This window comes from Corythoichthys intestinalis, chromosome 21 (assembly GCF_030265065.1).
Source record: "Corythoichthys intestinalis isolate RoL2023-P3 chromosome 21, ASM3026506v1, whole genome shotgun sequence".
In the NCBI taxonomy this organism is placed as follows: domain Eukaryota; kingdom Metazoa; phylum Chordata; class Actinopteri; order Syngnathiformes; family Syngnathidae; genus Corythoichthys; species Corythoichthys intestinalis.
In genome coordinates, this window is record NC_080415.1 from 9,507,981 (window position 1) to 9,524,634 (window position 16,654).

The following is a 16,654-nucleotide window of genomic DNA, read 5'->3' on the forward strand; positions in this document are numbered from 1 at the left end:
CCGTATCCCGTGTCCTCTCAAGTATTATGAAGTCTATGTTTAGGATTTACTGTGTAGGACGATAAGAACTTAGTTATTGATGACTTAATTAAAAAGCTGATGCCCCCCATAAAAAAAGAAAAATGAATAAATCTGTAGCAGTCAGCAGAATGAACACAATCCTATTACTCAAACATGATGATAAAAATCAGAAGTTGAGTTTGCGAACTGAGACTGTTAAACTGCAACAGTTTGTGGGAGCTCTATCCTCTCTCTCTCTCTCTCTCTCTCTCTCTCTCTCTCTCTCTCTCTCTCTCTCTCTCTCTCTCTCTCTCTCTCTCTCTCTCTCTCTCTCTCTCTCCAAAGTCAGTGCCTCTTCAGTGGGCTTTGGCAGACTGCTGTCGCCCCCCATTGGCAAACATGTTGTACTGGAACTACAAGTTGCTTCAAATTGTCCTACATCACTCTTAAATTCTTCATAGCACAAATGCACATTTCCAATACTAACTATTGCATTAACCCCTTTTTCAGTATTGATCTGTTTACTAAAAGGATTTTAGATGAATGCAATATTTTGTGCACTTCTTCTGGATTGTTACTTTTATTCCAGCCGGTCTGCAGTGTGCGCGCGTGTGTGTTGGGACACATGAGGAGAAAGTAATGGTATCAAATTCCTTCACGTTTAACGTCACACGCAGCCCACCAATCGCATTCAGGGTTTCCTGCGCGCCATGGTAACGCTCTTATAAAGTGCGTGTGCGATCCACTTTGCAGTTCAGAGCACTCACGCGTCTTGGGATTGTATTTGGAGACAAACAAGGAGAATTTACCCACAAATTTCATGCTACCGAATTGAACGAAAACTTTTGATTTTTCCTGTGGATCAACGCACTGTTCTTTGGATGCCCGTGTGTAAAGTTATTAATCTCCAAATCAATTTTAGGCACGAAACCAGAGCACAAAAAGGACTTTTTTCTCCCCAGAACGTTTAAAGATTTTTACCAGATTTATTCTGGTCAAGCAAAGTCTCTTTTAAAAAAACAACAACTCCCTTTTCACGCGTAAAGTTGGACGCAACCCGTTACGCGTATGAATCTTCTCGACCCTTACCTGAAGATGTCGGAGGAACAAGACAAATGTCTGTCCGATGCCCCGAGCCCGAGCATGTCCGAGGATTCCGCGGGCTCTCCGTGCCCGTCCGGCTCCGGGTCCGATACCGAGAACACGCGGCCGTCAGAGAACGCGCTTCTCCGAGTTGAAGCGGCTCTGGGCGACTTCAAGAAGGACGAGGACGATAAGTTCCCCGCTTGCATACGCGATGCAGTGTCCCAGGTGCTCAAGGGCTACGACTGGACCTTGGTGCCGATGCCAGTACGCGTGAATGGATCTACCAAGAACAAGCCTCACGTGAAGAGACCGATGAATGCCTTCATGGTTTGGGCTCAGGCTGCACGGAGGAAGCTGGCCGACCAATACCCGCACCTGCACAACGCAGAGCTCAGCAAAACCTTGGGCAAACTTTGGAGGTAAGTTCGGTAACATCTAATTAACTCATGGTTTCAATTAACTTTCTTAATGAGCTTGTAACTCACATTATTGCCGTTTTACGCACAGACTTCTTAATGAAGGCGAGAAGCGGCCGTTTGTGGAGGAGGCTGAGCGGCTCCGCGTGCAGCACAAGAAGGATCACCCCGATTACAAGTACCAGCCAAGGCGGAGAAAGTCAGTGAAAAACGGGCAAAGCGAGACCGAGGACGGCAACGAGCAAACCCATATTTCTCCCAATGCCATCTTTAAAGCGTTGCAGCAGGCAGACTCTCCAGCCTCCAGTTTGGGAGAGGTGCACTCTCCTGGGGAGCACTCAGGTGAGCATGGAGTCACATTTTTTAAAAATGTATTTTTTATATTATATCGAGGCATCTTTCATCTAACTCATATACTGGACTGTCTCAGAAAATTAGAATACACAATATTCTAATTTTTGGAGACAGTCCTGTGTATATATACAGGACTGTCTCAGGAAATTAGAATACACAATATTCTAATTTCCTGACTGTCTCAGGAAATTAGAATATTGTGTATTCTAAAAAATGTATTCTCAAAAATTAGAATATTGTGTATTCTAATTTTCTGAGACAGTCCAGTACACATTTGACCCTTTCGGGGACAGCGGACAGCTATTCAAAAGTTGGCACTTTTAACCATTTACAGGTCAAAGGACTATTTTTGGTCATTAAAAAAATCAAATAAATGTTACCCATTATTATTATGTTACTTTTTATTATTATGCACAAGGGCTGCAGCTATCGATTATTTTAGTAAACGATTTATCTGTCAACTAGTTAGTTAGAATAATCGAGGAGTCGGAATAGGAACATTTAATGTGTTGGAGAATACATTTTAGGAGATGTTAAAAAAAGGCTTCCTAAAAATGCCCTTTCAAATGAGCACACAATGCGAAAACAACATAAACTTCCTGAATGTTTCTTCAAACTATATGCGGAATTTCATTTTAATTTAAAAATAAATTAAAATACTTGAGCTTACCCATAAACAAAATTATAAAAAAAATAATAAATGAGGATCTAAAAACAACAACAACAACAACAACAACAATTACAATGCCCTTAACAAATCGTTCAAATATTCACATTTTTTTTAAAAAACAAAACTAAATTACGAATGCATAAACAAAAACTTAAGTAATGTTGTTCTTAACAGGGAGCATCTGGATTCAGCCATGATAAATGAGTTATGTCAGATTTACTGTTGCCTCTAGAGGGCAGTGTATCCACCCAAATCAATTAAAACAAAGGCAAATACTTTAAAAACAAACCATTGCAACGCCACTCTAAATAAACGAATAATCGAGGCGGCAAAATTTCAATTGAAGCTTTTTTCTAATCGAATTACAGTATTTGAGTTAATCGATTGATCGTTACAGCACTACTAGTCACTGTTTTATTTTTTGCATTATTTCTATCACCATAAACAAATGTATAAATCAATAAAAACTAAATTAAAGGAATTAAAAACAGAAATACAGTATAAACTGGCCAATGCACCAAGAAATACTTTAATATAAAAATAATGGCACGACATTGTAAGATTGTTTTGAAAAGTGTAATAAAGACAAATGTGACATATATTTGTGCATTGGTGAGCCTATTTAGCAAAATATTAGCTCATGTGAGTGTTTTATCAGTCTGCGTCTGTGTTAAATGTTGCAGCACAACATAAAAATTGACCAACTTAAGTTTCTGGCACTCATAAATGACGAACCCCCAATTAAACTAATTGTGCGCTTGCTCCTCCAGGTTCCCAAGGACCCCCTACTCCTCCCACTACTCCGAAAACTGATGTCAGCTCAGGAAAGATGGACCTAAAGCGGGAAGGGGGTCTAAGATCCCTCACTGACGGCACCAGCCAGCGTCAACTGAACATCGACTTCCGTGACGTGGACATTGGCGAGTTGAGCAGCGACGTCATCTCTCACATCGAGACCTTCGACGTCAATGAGTTCGACCAATACCTCCCACCGAACGGCCACCCAGGTTCTGTCAGCGGGCCCGGTACACCAGTCGCCTACACTGGCAGCTACAGCATCAGTGGTGGCGCTCCTGTCAGCCCGTCAACAGGGGCGGCCTGGTTGCCTAAAAGCCAGAACCAGCAAGGACAACAGCAGCAGCACACCCTCACCACCCTGGGGGGCAGCGGAGGCAGCGCCGGCTCTGAGGCAGGTCAAGCTCAGCACAGGACCCAGATCAAGACGGAGCAGCTGAGCCCGAGCCACTTCAGTGAGCAGCAGGGCTCTCCGCAGCATGTCACCTATAGCCCCTTCAACCTGCAGCACTACAGCCCCACATCATACCCGGCCATTTCCAGGGCGCAGCAGTATGACTTCACCGACCACCAGGGGGGCGCCCCATCATTCTACAGCCACGCGGGGGCCGGCCAGGGCTCAGGTCTCTACTCGACTTTCAGCTACATGAGCAGCCCCAGCCAGAGGCCCATGTACACTCCAATTGCCGACAACTCGGGGGTGCCCTCCATCCCCCAGAGCAGCCCCCAGCACTGGGAGCAGGCACCGGTATACACTCAGCTCACCAGACCCTGAACTCCCACAACACCAAACATATCTGACACACTTGTACAGCCACAATCAATAACACGCATCACAAAACACTTTATTTGAAGGAGATGTTCCCATTTGCTCCATATTACAGTGGTATGAAAAAGTATCTGAACCTTTTGGAATTTCTCACATTTATGCATAAAATCATCATGAAATTTGATCTGATCTTTGTCAAAATCACACAGATGAAAAAACACTGTCTGCTTTAACTAAACCACCCAAACATTTATAGGTTTTCATATTTTACTGAGAATAGTATGCAAACAAAAAATAAGTAGGTGAACCACCACATTTAATATTTTATTGCCCCCCCATTGGCAGCAATAACTTCAACCAGACGTTTCCTGTAGCTGCAGATCAGTCTGGCACATCGATCAGGACTAAGCCCATTCTTCTTGACAAAACTGCTGTAGTTCAGTCAAATTCCTGGTATGTCTGGCATGAATCGCTGTCTTTTAGGTCATGCCACAGCATCTCAATGGGGTTCACGTCTGGATTTTGACTTGGCCACTCCAGAACGTGTATTTTGTTCTTCTGAAACCATTCTGAAGTTGATTTACTCCTGTGTTTTGGATCATTGTCTTGTTGCAGCATCCATCGTCTTTTTAGCTTCAACTGTCTGACAGACGGCCTCAGGTTTTATCAACTGATAAACTTTTGAATTCATTCTTCCATTAATGATTGCAAGTTGTCCAGGCCCTAAGGCAGCAAAACAGCCTAAAATCATGATGCTCTCTCCACCATGCCTCACGGTGGGGATGATGTGTTGATGTTAGTGAGCTGTTCCATTTTTCCAGCTGTGAACCACTCATCAGTGATTGGGCACACACCTGACTTAAATTGTTTGTTAAAAATGGTTTCAATTGCTGTTTAAGTCTCTTAAAGCAGAGGGTTCACTTACTTATTTTCCCCCCTCCTGTCATTGTTTGCATGATATCCTCATTAAAATATGAAAACCTATATGTTTGGGTGGTTTTAGTTAAAGCAGACACTGTTCTTTCATCTATGTGATTTTGACAAAGATCAGATCACATTTTAAGGTGATGTTATGCAGAAATGTGAAAAATTCCAAAAGGTTCAGATACTTTTTTATACCACTGTATCTCTCTGAATCAAACACTTGAAGTCAAAGATGATGAGAGAAGGACTTTGTGATTGGCCTCACGCCGTGCCTTGCTATTGTATCAAGATAGAATCTTTATAGATATATATTTTTAGACAGATGAAAAGACTTGAGAAAGTCCTCTGTGAGGATTTGATTGTTCATATTTCTGTAGGTATTTTGTATGTTTTGTTCTTTCGTCTTCATACGCTGGCAGTATATCACCCACAGGGTTGTTTATGAAGGTTATTTTGCTCATAGAAAATGAAAAGGCTTATATTTTAATCGGTCCGACAACTAATGATATATTTCTGTTTGATTTATTTGCTGTTGCTTTTTAAACTTTGTAATTGTGCAGTTTTCAATTTGCATTTTATGATGGTTTTTCATGTTATTTTATTTTTATCATGGTGGAGAGTTCAGATGAGGGCGACCGCAGCCGTTCCCACCACCCGTGCCTTGTATTTGGTCCATTCTCTCTGGCTTTTGTACATGTGTGCGACTTTATGCACGTGCGCACGAACAGCTGAGATTTCACTTACCGTCCAGCAAAGTGTGTTTGATAGCTGCAGGAAGTCTCCTTTGACCTCTTGAGTACCTCCCACCCTTTCCACGCTGATATTGTCTGATTCCCTCAGCCCTTTCTAGTTTAAAACACTTATTTATTTCCTTTAATTTTATTGTGAATGAATTATGTTCCATCCTAGTCTTATTCTTATTGTGTTTTTCTCTAATTAAACAGCATTTATCATCATTGATTTTAAACCCAGGAGGTACTAATACAAAATGGTACGTGCTGTAATCATCTTTGCTTTTTATCTATCTTACTTAAATCTCGATTTGAAGTATGTATTTGCCTTTCTACGTGAGTTGGGGGAGGGACTATCTTACAAAATGTGTTATTTGTGAATTGTCTTTAAGTTGAACTAAGGCTGAAAGAACTGGAAAATATAAGTTAGATGATTTTTACAGTGTATATGTTTTGCTTTTATCCTGTAAACTCCAACCCCTGCTCTCAGTATCAAACTGCCCACCCGATTCTACTCTTTTGCAAAGTATTTGTATTGTCTTTGAAGAATCTTTTGTATCTGTATTTGCAATAAAAATGAAAATGATACAAAACGCAAATAGTTTTCATTTATTTGCAGTTTATAGGCAGACGTGTGACATAACAATAGTCATTCGCTAAAGTCAAGGAAAGAGTTAAAGGACAAGTGTCAAGTAATCGGCTTGTGTTTGTTTTCCCAGAAGCCTTGTTTTCTTTTTGCCTCCCACTTTTATTTTCTTCCTCTCTTTCGTGTCAGCTGGTAGCTGCAGGAGGCGGTGGGGCCCCATGGAGGCTTTTGGGAGGGTTGGGTAATGTGATTTGTTTATTGCAGGAAGAAAAATGCTGACAATACGTACATTTTTATAGCAGGGCTAGAAATGTGGGGTGATCAAATTTTGCTTACAGCAGGTAGAGGTTTGTGCAAATAGGACAGTAAGAAGTTGCCCTTTGTCAATTACAGTACTTCAATGTATGAAATAATTTAGAATATTGTGTAGACTTTAATGCGTATTCAGTGTTAAAAGTGTACCTTAAAATCATTTTGATAATGCATCAGCCTTTAAAGACCAAATGTGAAGAAAGGTTGGCCAACCATGTTTTTGAATAATATCAATGGCTAAACAATTATAAGCATATTTTCGTTATTTTTTTTAACACAACCCTTCCAGATTCTTTTTTTAACCCATAGCAACTCCCTTGACAACGAAAATGCTTTTCTTCGACAATCTTCGGAAATCACGTCACAACGAGAACTGCAAGGGAAGTCCGCCATACGCACAGTATTATTGCATTGCTTCTCGGTAAGATGCCACGGTGGTGTGTGGCGATGTATTGTTCTCAATCTACAGAAAAGTTGTATGAGTGGCTGAAGGATAGCAGATGGACATCTTTTGTTCGCACTAAGCGCACTAAGCGCCATCATCGAGTCGTGTTCTCTGCTACAAGGACTTCGAAGATGCCTGCTTCCTCAACCGGTCTGCTTATGATCAAGGATTTGCAAAAAAGTAAGTGTAATTTTTGGATAGATAACCGATGACTTTGTCAAAGCAGAGCTGCCAACTGTTGTGGAACAGTGCTTAATTTGTAAATCATAAGGTGCCGGAACGCAAAGTACATATGACAGCGCAGGGATGACGGCACGTGGTCAGGTCCCGGAACATATTGTAAAAGCCCGAATAGGGAAATAGAAAGGAGATGAGTGAATGATGGCTTCCTTCACTTTATTGTGGCAACAGTTAATTAAGAAATAACAAAAATAACAGCGGACTGCCACAACATGCGACCACCAACTTCGCTCTCACGCCGCACTCTTCTCCTCACTTCCCGCTACGTCACCACTCTGCTGTCCGATGGCCCCTTCACGGGCCTGCACGGAGTTACGGACATTACATTATGCAAAAAATGGTGATGAAAACAAAACGCAAATGCCCACTTGCCATGCTGTGGGACTTTCCTTTTTTTCTTTCTTTTCTATGTGCTTTTCTGACTCGTTTTGAACCATCTTCCTTCTCTTTGAAAAAAAGACAGTAAATGCAACAGTCTTTTTGGCATGCTGAAATACCGTTTGATCCTGGTGCTTGCTCCCAAGATGCCGCAAATATCAATTTTTTTTTTAAATGTCAGGAGTGTGATTTGTTGGTCCAGCTTCTCAGTGCACCAATAAATCCCCGACTCTTTCATATGACGTTAATTTTCTTAAACTACATTCAATTCTTGGGATTTGTTATGTAAATAAATTTATGCATATTATTATTTTATTTTATACTGCAATGTCCTAACTGCGTGTAATATTCTGATATAATGTTTTTCGAGGCACCCTGAAGTGCACGCAATGTTACTCCTGTTTTGGTCACGTGACGCGGGAGTGTGATAGAGAGGCACAGGCTCTATCTATCGCTCCGCACAGCCTGCTGAGAGCCCCAAGCTGTGTTCGTACTGTTAGCTCCATGTGTTAATAAAGAAACAAAGTTATCAGCACGTCGTGTGTTCGATACCTTTGTCAACGAAAAGCTCATAACAAGACACTATGCACGTTCCGTTTAAAAGACGCTGGGACTGGAGAGCTGTGAGTAGTAGGAGGCGAGGGGGAGAAGAGCGAATAGCAAAACTTCGCGGTCGAATGTGGCGGCAGTCCGCTATTATTTTGTTTTCTTATTGTTGCCACAATAAAGTGGAGAACACCATTAACGACTCATCTCTTTTTATATTATTATTTTATATGCACGAGAGCTGCCGGATCTGCCAAAATGAACATGAAGTCTGATTATTATTTTTTTTAAACAATGTCATCAGATAGACAAAAACATAAAATTGAGTGCAAATGCATTCATCTTCAAATCATGAAAATAATAACAGCCTATATCTTACCAATCTTGTAATCTCGATGGGTCTTCCATGTCAGGTAGTCTAGGCACATTGTTTGCATCCTGATTAGCGTCTGGCTAATACATGTTAGGTCCAACATAAAATTCCAACCTCCTCTTCTTCCTCCAACTCTTCAAAAACTTGGATCTCCTCCCTTAAATCGCTGTTTGAATTATTGTTTGAAGGGCTTTGTATGGCGGCCGTATGGAGCGCTGCCATCGCTGTTCTCGGTGTGACGTATCACTTCCGGGTTCGTCCCCTTTCAGGCTCAAACTTCAGAAACGCGATTATTTTGTCAAATATACAACATATAAATTCTTTTTTCATGCTTTAATTGTTGGACAATGTTTAATTACTTTAATTGTGACCCTATTTGGCATGTTATGAAATTACTTCACATTTGGTCTTTAAAGGGATCCCCGAACTTAAAGACAAGTACCGTATTTTTCGGACTATAAGTCGCACCTGAGTATAAGTCGCACCAGCCATGAAATGCCCAACGAAGAGGAAAAAAAACATATATAAGTCACACCGAAGTATAAGTCGCATTTTGGGGGGAAATTTACTTGATAATCCAACACATAGAACAGATATGTCATCTTGAAAGGCAATTTAAAATAAAAATACAATAGAGAAAAGCATGCTGAATAAGTACAGTATGATAATGTTACATGATGCATGATCAAAGAAATTCGAACGTGGCCGGTAGGTTAACGTAGCATAGCTGTTAAGTTATTCAGACAACTATAGCATAAAGAACATGCTAACAAGTCTACCAAACCATCACTGTCACTCCAAAACACCAAAATAACATGTGAAATGATATACAGTGGGGCAAATAAGTATTTAGTCAACCACTAATTGTGCAAGTTCTCCCACTTGAAAATATTAGCGAGGCCTGTAATTGTCAATGTGGATAAACCTCAACCATGAGAGACAGAATGTGGAAAAAACACCAGAAAATAACATTGTTTGACTTTTAAAGAATTTATTTGCAAATCATGGTGGAAAATAAGTATTTGGTCAATACCAAAAGTTCATCTCAATACTTTGTTATGTACCAGTTGTTGGCAATAACGGAGGACAAACGTTTTCTGTAACTCTTCACAAGCTTTTCACACAATTTTGCTGGTATTTTGGCCCATTCCTCCATGCAGATCTCCTCTAGAGCAGTGATGTTTTGGGGCTGTCGTTGGGCAACACGGACTTTCAAATCCCTCCACAGATTTTCTATGGGGTTGAGATCTGGAGACTGGCTAGGCCACTCCAGGACCTTGAAGTACTTCTTACGAAGCCACTCCTTTGTTGCCCTGGCTGTGTGTTTGGGATCATTGTCATGCGTACGACCCAGCCACGTCTCATCTTCAATGCCCTTGCTGATGGAAGGACATTTTCACTCAAAATCTCTTGATACATTGCCCCATTCATTCTTTCCTTTACACAGATCAGTCGTCCTGGTCCCTTTGCAGAAAAACAGCCCAAAAGCATTATGTTTCCACCCCCATGCGTCACAGTGGGTATGGTGTTCTTCGGATGCAATTCAGTATTCTTTCTCCTCCAAACACGAGAACCTTTGTTTCTATCAAAATGTTCTATTTTGGTGTCATCTGACCATAACACAGTCTCCCAGTCACTCTTCTGAAACATTTAAATGCTCTTTAGCGAACCGCAGACGGGCCTGGACGTGTACTTTCTTCAGCAGGGGGACACGTCTGGCAGTGCAGGATTTGAGTCCCTGGCGGCGCATTGTGTTACTGATAGTAGCCTTTGTTACTGTTGTCCCAGCTCTCTTGAAGTCATTCACGAGGTCCCCCCGTGTGGTTCTGGGATTTTTGCTCACCGTTCTTGTTATCATTTTGACGCCACGGGGTGAGATCTTGCATGGAGCCCCAGATCGAGGGAGATTAACAGTGGCCTTGTATGTCTTCCATTTTCTAATAATTGCTCCCACAGTTGATTTCTTTACACCAAGCGTTTTACCTATTGCAGATTCAGTCTTCCCAGCCTGGTGCAGGTCTACAATTTTGTCTATGATGTCCTTCGATAGCTGTTGGTCTTGGCCGTAGCGGAGTTTGGAGTGGGACTGACTGAGAGTGTGGACAGGTGTCTTTTTTACCGATAATGATTTGAAACAGGTGCCATTAATACAGGTAACGAGTGGGTTAATTATTAATTATTTTAACTGATAGAACACCATTCTTGTTGACGTTGCAGTGCAGTGACGTCACAGGGCCCGCTGCCGAACGTCACTCGTTAGCTACCCCAACATGTCGTCGGTTCTGCCCTTCCAATTTGAACCAGAACGTAAAAGTGAAGAGCAAGACAGCACTGTCGGGCATTCACAAGACGAGAAAAAAGGCAAAATGCAGAGCTGGAAATACCTGATAAGAGTTGGGCAAAACTGGTGATGTACTTGCAGCAAGTGCGTCTCAATGACAAAGGAGTGAGAGAGTGTATGCTGTCTTTGGTGATGTATTCTAACTTCACCTCAGTTAACCTGCTGATTCCAATTCACTGCTCCGGCGCACACAAGCAACAACAATTAGTGTACTTACTTCTTTTTAAACATGTCCAAAAAAATAGCTACCGTAATTTTCTGGACTATAATCCTGGGGCTTATAGTCCAGTGCGACGTATTTGTTGATTTGTTTGGGTTAATAGGCAACACATGCCTCCTAGTATGCATTGCAGCACTACAGATGTAAATAACAATCAAAAGTCATGGTCTGTGCTAATTATTTATTCAGTTCCTGTTCCAGTTGTTTCATTAATTGCTTGTTATGGTATTTGGTAACACTTTATTTGACACCGGTGTCATAAGACTGTCATAAGATGACATGACACTATCATGGATATTTCTGGATGCTTGTGACGGATGTCATTAAGTGTCATCCGGCAAATTATGTTACTAACGCCATTTATTTCCAGTTTGGATCTTTTACATCCATTCAAATGTGAGATAATTTGCCGGGTAACACTAAATGACGTCTGCTACAAGTATTCATTAATGCTCATGACAGTGTCATGTCATAGTTATGATTGTCTAATGACAGTATAATGGCGCCACTGTCGAATAAAGTGTTACCAAACACCATAGTTAGCAATTAATGAAACAACTGGAACAGTAACTGAATAAATAGCACAGAACATGAATTTTGATTGTTATTTACATGTGTAGCACTGCAATGCATGCTAGGAGGCATGTTGGACAACAAGAGTGTTGAAAGCAGATGGCAGAAAAGGTTGACTGTCTCCCCCAATGGAGGAATGATGGATTCTTGAAGCAATGAAGCTTTGCAGCCAATTTTTTCAAAGCTTCATGGTGGTTCATTTGGTCTCATGACAGACACATGATGCCACTGGCAAATAAAGCGTTACCGGTTAATATCCTTTGGTGTAAATATCCCATAAAGCAGTGAGGACAGCTCGGGTTTATAATCCAGTGCGGCTTATCTATGTACAAATGCAGTGTCCGTGTAACATTTGGTGGGTGGCGGCTTATAGTCAGGTGCGGCTTATAGTGCGAAAATTAATTGGACCGCTCGGCCACACTACCCTGTTTTGTGACTCAAAGCCATCACAAACCTAAAGCAACCGATCCACGGTTTCTGTCACTGATTGTTGATCGACAGCAGTGAACGATTCCACATCTGTTCATGGAAAGCAGAGTGGCGCAGCGGAAGCGTGCTGGGCCCATAACCCAGAGGTCGATGGATCGAAACCATCCTCTGCTACTTAGACATGTTTCTTCTTTCCCAGAGAGCTGCGGGCAAAATTTAGTGAGACTGTCAGTGATCGAAATGTTACAGTTGTTGTTTCACCCTTAAATCTGCTTGATAATGGGAAAATTACCTCAATTAGTGCTCTTTAATCTAGGGAGAAATTGCCAACATTCACTATTAGATCATGAGAAATCCCCAATGTTAGTGGTCTTGAAGTGTCCATTTCAAATTAGCATTACAGGTAAACATAATTGAATAGATATCAGACAAGAATTGCCAGATGACCAGATTAAAGAAGGCATGTGTGCAAATAGAATCTGACAATCAAAGAGTACAATCTTTTGCTTCTTAAAGAGAATGATACTACTAAGGGGCTGTGAGATATCAATAGAACAGTTATGTGGCAAGTTAACAAATATTAATAAAGTTAACAAAAAAAATAAATCACATTCATGAGCAATTATCGAAAATAGATAGAAAATTTCGAACATTTCCGAAAGTATTCCGGAAACACCCGAATGGGGCTTTGACGTCACAGCCAGGAAACAAAAGGTCAAGGCAGGTGCCATCGATGTTTATCGACGAGAGAGTTGCGTTCGTGTTTTATAAAAAAATCGCTAAAATGTTTCAAACCTGTTGTGCTATGTGGTGTACAAATAGCCATTTGTCGCAATGTAGTACCCATTAGTTCCCGATCGCGAGAAAAAGAGCTGGACTACGCAGACAATAAGTAAAGTTCGTCCGTGCAAAGAGGGCAAATTTTGCAGACCCATCCTCCGGCACGGTTTGTGTGGTGCGCATTTTACAACTGAAAGCTAATCGAACTATGGACAAATGAAATCAGGTTTTGCTAAGAAATTGCTGCTGAAAGCAGATGCGGTGCCCACCATACACGCGCAGCCACCTAAATGTCCTGAGATATCAAGAAGAGGACGATGACTGGCACTGATGAGACCACCCCAGGCTAAGCAAAGGAGGGGAGCAGCCAAGCTCGAAATGGCCAGAGTGAGTACTCTTTTATAATAAAAAACATATCACACATTGGATGTAGGACTGGACACATGTATAAATTATCGCTCATAAAATATATACAACAAATCCTCTTATCCCATTCATATTTGTGTCTGTTGGCAAAGCAAAAACCTATGGTAGCACAATAAATGATAATTATTCTATACATTACTTTATTTTGCAGTCATGGTGTATCAGCTTCACAAAAAGAAATGCAAAACAAACCATTCGGTGTTTCCCACACAATCTGTTGCCGGTGTTTCATCAGTGTGATTGCTCCCCTCAATTATCGTTTCATTAGGCTGCATTGGCTTTCGTTTGGGTTATCACAATTGATAACCCAAAACACCAAAGAAAGGTTCATAACTCTCCTCGTCACCATTAGAAAAATGTTCGTTATGTCAGATTCGTCGCTGCAACTAGAAACAAAATTGTCCGCCATCATCGCCGCCATTCAGTACTAAGCACTGAGCTGTTTCCTAGTTGTGACGTCACGCACACAATATGCTTGATTTCCAGGATCTCGGGCGCCAGTCGTTTTACCTTGACAATCGATCCAAATTTCTATCATAATCTTGGTGTTGCAATGTGTGTAATTACACAAAGTGGCATGATATGAACCCAAAAGGCATCCGTTTATGGATAAATGATGAAATACTAGAATTTCCCAAGGTGTTTTCATACTCTTTAAAAGATTGACTCAAAAATCTCCCAACAAGCCAATGACACAAACCCGCTAGCAGTGGTGGGATTCGAGCCCACGCCTCCAGAGAGACTGGAACCTTACTCCAGCGCCTTGGCTCGCTCGGCCACACTACCCTGCTTTGCAATTCTAAGCCATCACAATAGTAAACCAACTGATCCATGGTCTCCGTCTCTGATTTTTTATGACAGCAGTGAACCATGCATAGCATGAAGAGCAGAGTAGCGCAGCGGAAGCGTGCTGGGCCCATAACCCAGAGGTCGATGGGTCGAAACCATCCTCTGCTACTTAGACATCTATCTTCCCTGGGTGCTGCAGGCATAATACACTGAAACTGTAGTTGTTTGAGATGTAGTGTTTGTTGTTTCAGTCTGCTTATTCATGGGAAAATGACCTCTCCTCAATTCATCCTCTTTAATCTGGTGAAAATTGCCGGCCTTTCGCTGTTAGAACACTCGATATCCCCAATGTTAGTGATCTTGAAGTGTCGATTTCAGATTAGCATTACAGGTAAAGATAATTCAGTTTAGATATCGCAAAAGAATTGCCTGACGACCAGATACTTCAAGAATGCATGAGTGCAAATGGAATCTGACAAGCAAAGAGTAAACTCTTTTGCTTCTTGACAAGCCTTTCATTGACTCAAAAATCTCCATTCAAGCCAATGAAGGATACGAGCTAGCAGTGGTGGGATTCGCACCCTCAACTCCGAAGAGACTGTACTACAGGCAAAATGCAGTAATACTATAGTTTTTCAAAATGTTGCATTTTTTGTTTAAAGCTTTACCCTTCATTCAGTCTGCCTGTTCATGGGAAAATGACCTCTCCACAATTCGTCCTCTTTAATCTGATGAAAATTGCCAGCCTTTCACTATTAGAACATTCGATATCCCCAATGTTAGTGATCCTGAAATGTCAATTTCAGATTAGCATTACAGGTAAACATAATTAAATTTAGATATCGCAAAATAATTGCCCGACGACCAGATTGTTGAAAAATGCATGAGTGCAAATAGAATCCGACAAGCAAAGAGTACAATCTTTTGCTTCTTAAAAAGCCTTCCATTGACTCAAAAGTCTCCATTCAAGCCAATGAAGGATACCAGCTAGCAGTGGTGGGATTCGCACCCTCAACTCTGAAGAGACTGGAACTTTAATCCAGCACCTTGGACTGCTCGGCCACACTACCCTGTTTTGTCGCGCTCAAGCCTTCAAAACGTACAGCAACCGATCCATGGTTTATGACGCTAGTTGTTGATCAACAGCAGCGAACGGTTCCACATTTATGTTTGAGAAGCAGAGTGGCGCAGCGGAAGCATGCTGGGCCCATAACCCAGAGGTTGATGGATTGAAACCAATCTCTGCTACTTGTACCCCTTTCCCACTGGCGAAAAAACCTGTGTCAACCCACTAACAGTCAGTTTTTGGTGGCAGTGGGAAAGGTGCAGCGACCCGCCTCGACCCGTGTCAATCAGCCCGCCAAGCGGCCCCCACATTAAAATCACCTCGGCTCTGATCGTCATGCAGTGTGAAAGCAAAACCCCGGGTCAGCAGTCAACACCCTAATCTATGTGGTGACGTAGGCTCTTACGTGATACGTCATAACAACGTGCCAGTCGCCTCCCATTTAACACGCCCCACAACCGTAGTTACGTCGATGCTAACAACAAAGCTAGTAGAAGAAGAAGAATTCACATCGCCTACGTTGCCTCAGCACAAGCATAGTGTTGATCCTTTGCCGTATTTCGACCATTTTGAGGGCAGTAAAAAGCATGAAAATAGAGAACACAAACGGAAAGGAGGCTTCCATAATGCTCTGCATTGTTTACTTCCTGTAATGAATTTGGTCGCACTTGTCGACATTGATCTTAGCGTGGTGACGTCACGTAACCTTACGCACGGCTGAGGAGGGGTGGGGGGTCAGACGGGTGAAAAAAAAAAAAAAGACACGGCTTTTTTTTGTCAATGGGAAATGTCCTAAATGCCAATTGCTAGTAGGGTTGCATCGGCTTGGAAAAAACGTGCGTTGACCCACTAGTTTCAGTGGGAAAGGGGCATTAGACTTGTTTCTCCTTTGGCAGTGTACTACAGGCAAAATGCAGTAATACTGTAGTTGTTCAAAATGATGCGTCTGTTGTTTAAAGCTTTACCCTTCATTCAGTCTGCTTGTTCATGGGAAAATGACCTCTCCTCAATTCATCCTTTTTAATCTGGTGACAATTGCCAGCCTTTCACTATTAGACCATTCGATATCTCCAATGTTAGTGATCTTGAAGTGTCAATTTCAGATTAGCATTACAGGTAAACATAATTAAATTTAGAAATCGGAAAATAATTGCCAGACGCCCAGATTGATGAAGAATGCATAAGTGCAAATAGAATCCAACAAGCAAAGAATACAATCTTTTGCTTCTTAAAAAGCCTTCCATTGACTCAAAAATCTCCATTCAAGACAATGAAGGATACCAGCTAGCAGTGGTGGGATTCGCACCCTCAACTCCGAAGAGACTGGAACCTTAATCCAGCACCTTGGACTGCTCGGCCACACCACCCTGTTTTGTCACGCTCAAGCCTTCAAAACGTACAGCAA

General features: G+C 41.7%; 1 protein-coding gene and 1 non-coding gene across 2 annotated transcripts; both read left to right on the forward strand.

Moving 5' to 3' along the window:
- The first annotated feature begins 737 nt into the window (after positions 1 to 737).
- Positions 738 to 6,307, forward strand: LOC130909850 (transcription factor Sox-9-A-like). The gene is made up of 3 exons (XM_057826764.1): positions 738 to 1,505; positions 1,594 to 1,844; positions 3,297 to 6,307. Exons 1-3 carry the CDS (start codon positions 1,069 to 1,071, stop codon positions 4,094 to 4,096), a joined length of 1,488 nt encoding a protein of 495 aa, XP_057682747.1. The 5' UTR covers positions 738 to 1,068; the 3' UTR covers positions 4,097 to 6,307.
- A 5,983-nt stretch (positions 6,308 to 12,290) lies between these two features.
- On the forward strand, positions 12,291 to 12,362 carry trnam-cau (transfer RNA methionine (anticodon CAU)). Its single transcript has one exon. It is a non-coding gene; the product is annotated as a tRNA-Met (tRNA).
- Positions 12,363 to 16,654: the final 4,292 nt, after the last annotated feature.

What these genes read in the sequence shown, in the direction of transcription:
- LOC130909850 (XM_057826764.1), top strand. Translation starts at nt 1,069, where the DNA reads ATGAATCTTCTCGACCCTTACCTGAAGATGTCGGAGGAACAAGACAAA. An exon ending in ACCTTGGGCAAACTTTGGAG is followed by an intron (nt 1,506 to 1,593) that starts GTAAGTTCGGTA and finishes TTTTACGCACAG; the next exon opens with ACTTCTTAATGAAGGCGAGA. An exon ending in CTCTCCTGGGGAGCACTCAG is followed by an intron (nt 1,845 to 3,296) that starts GTGAGCATGGAG and finishes TTGCTCCTCCAG; the next exon opens with GTTCCCAAGGACCCCCTACT.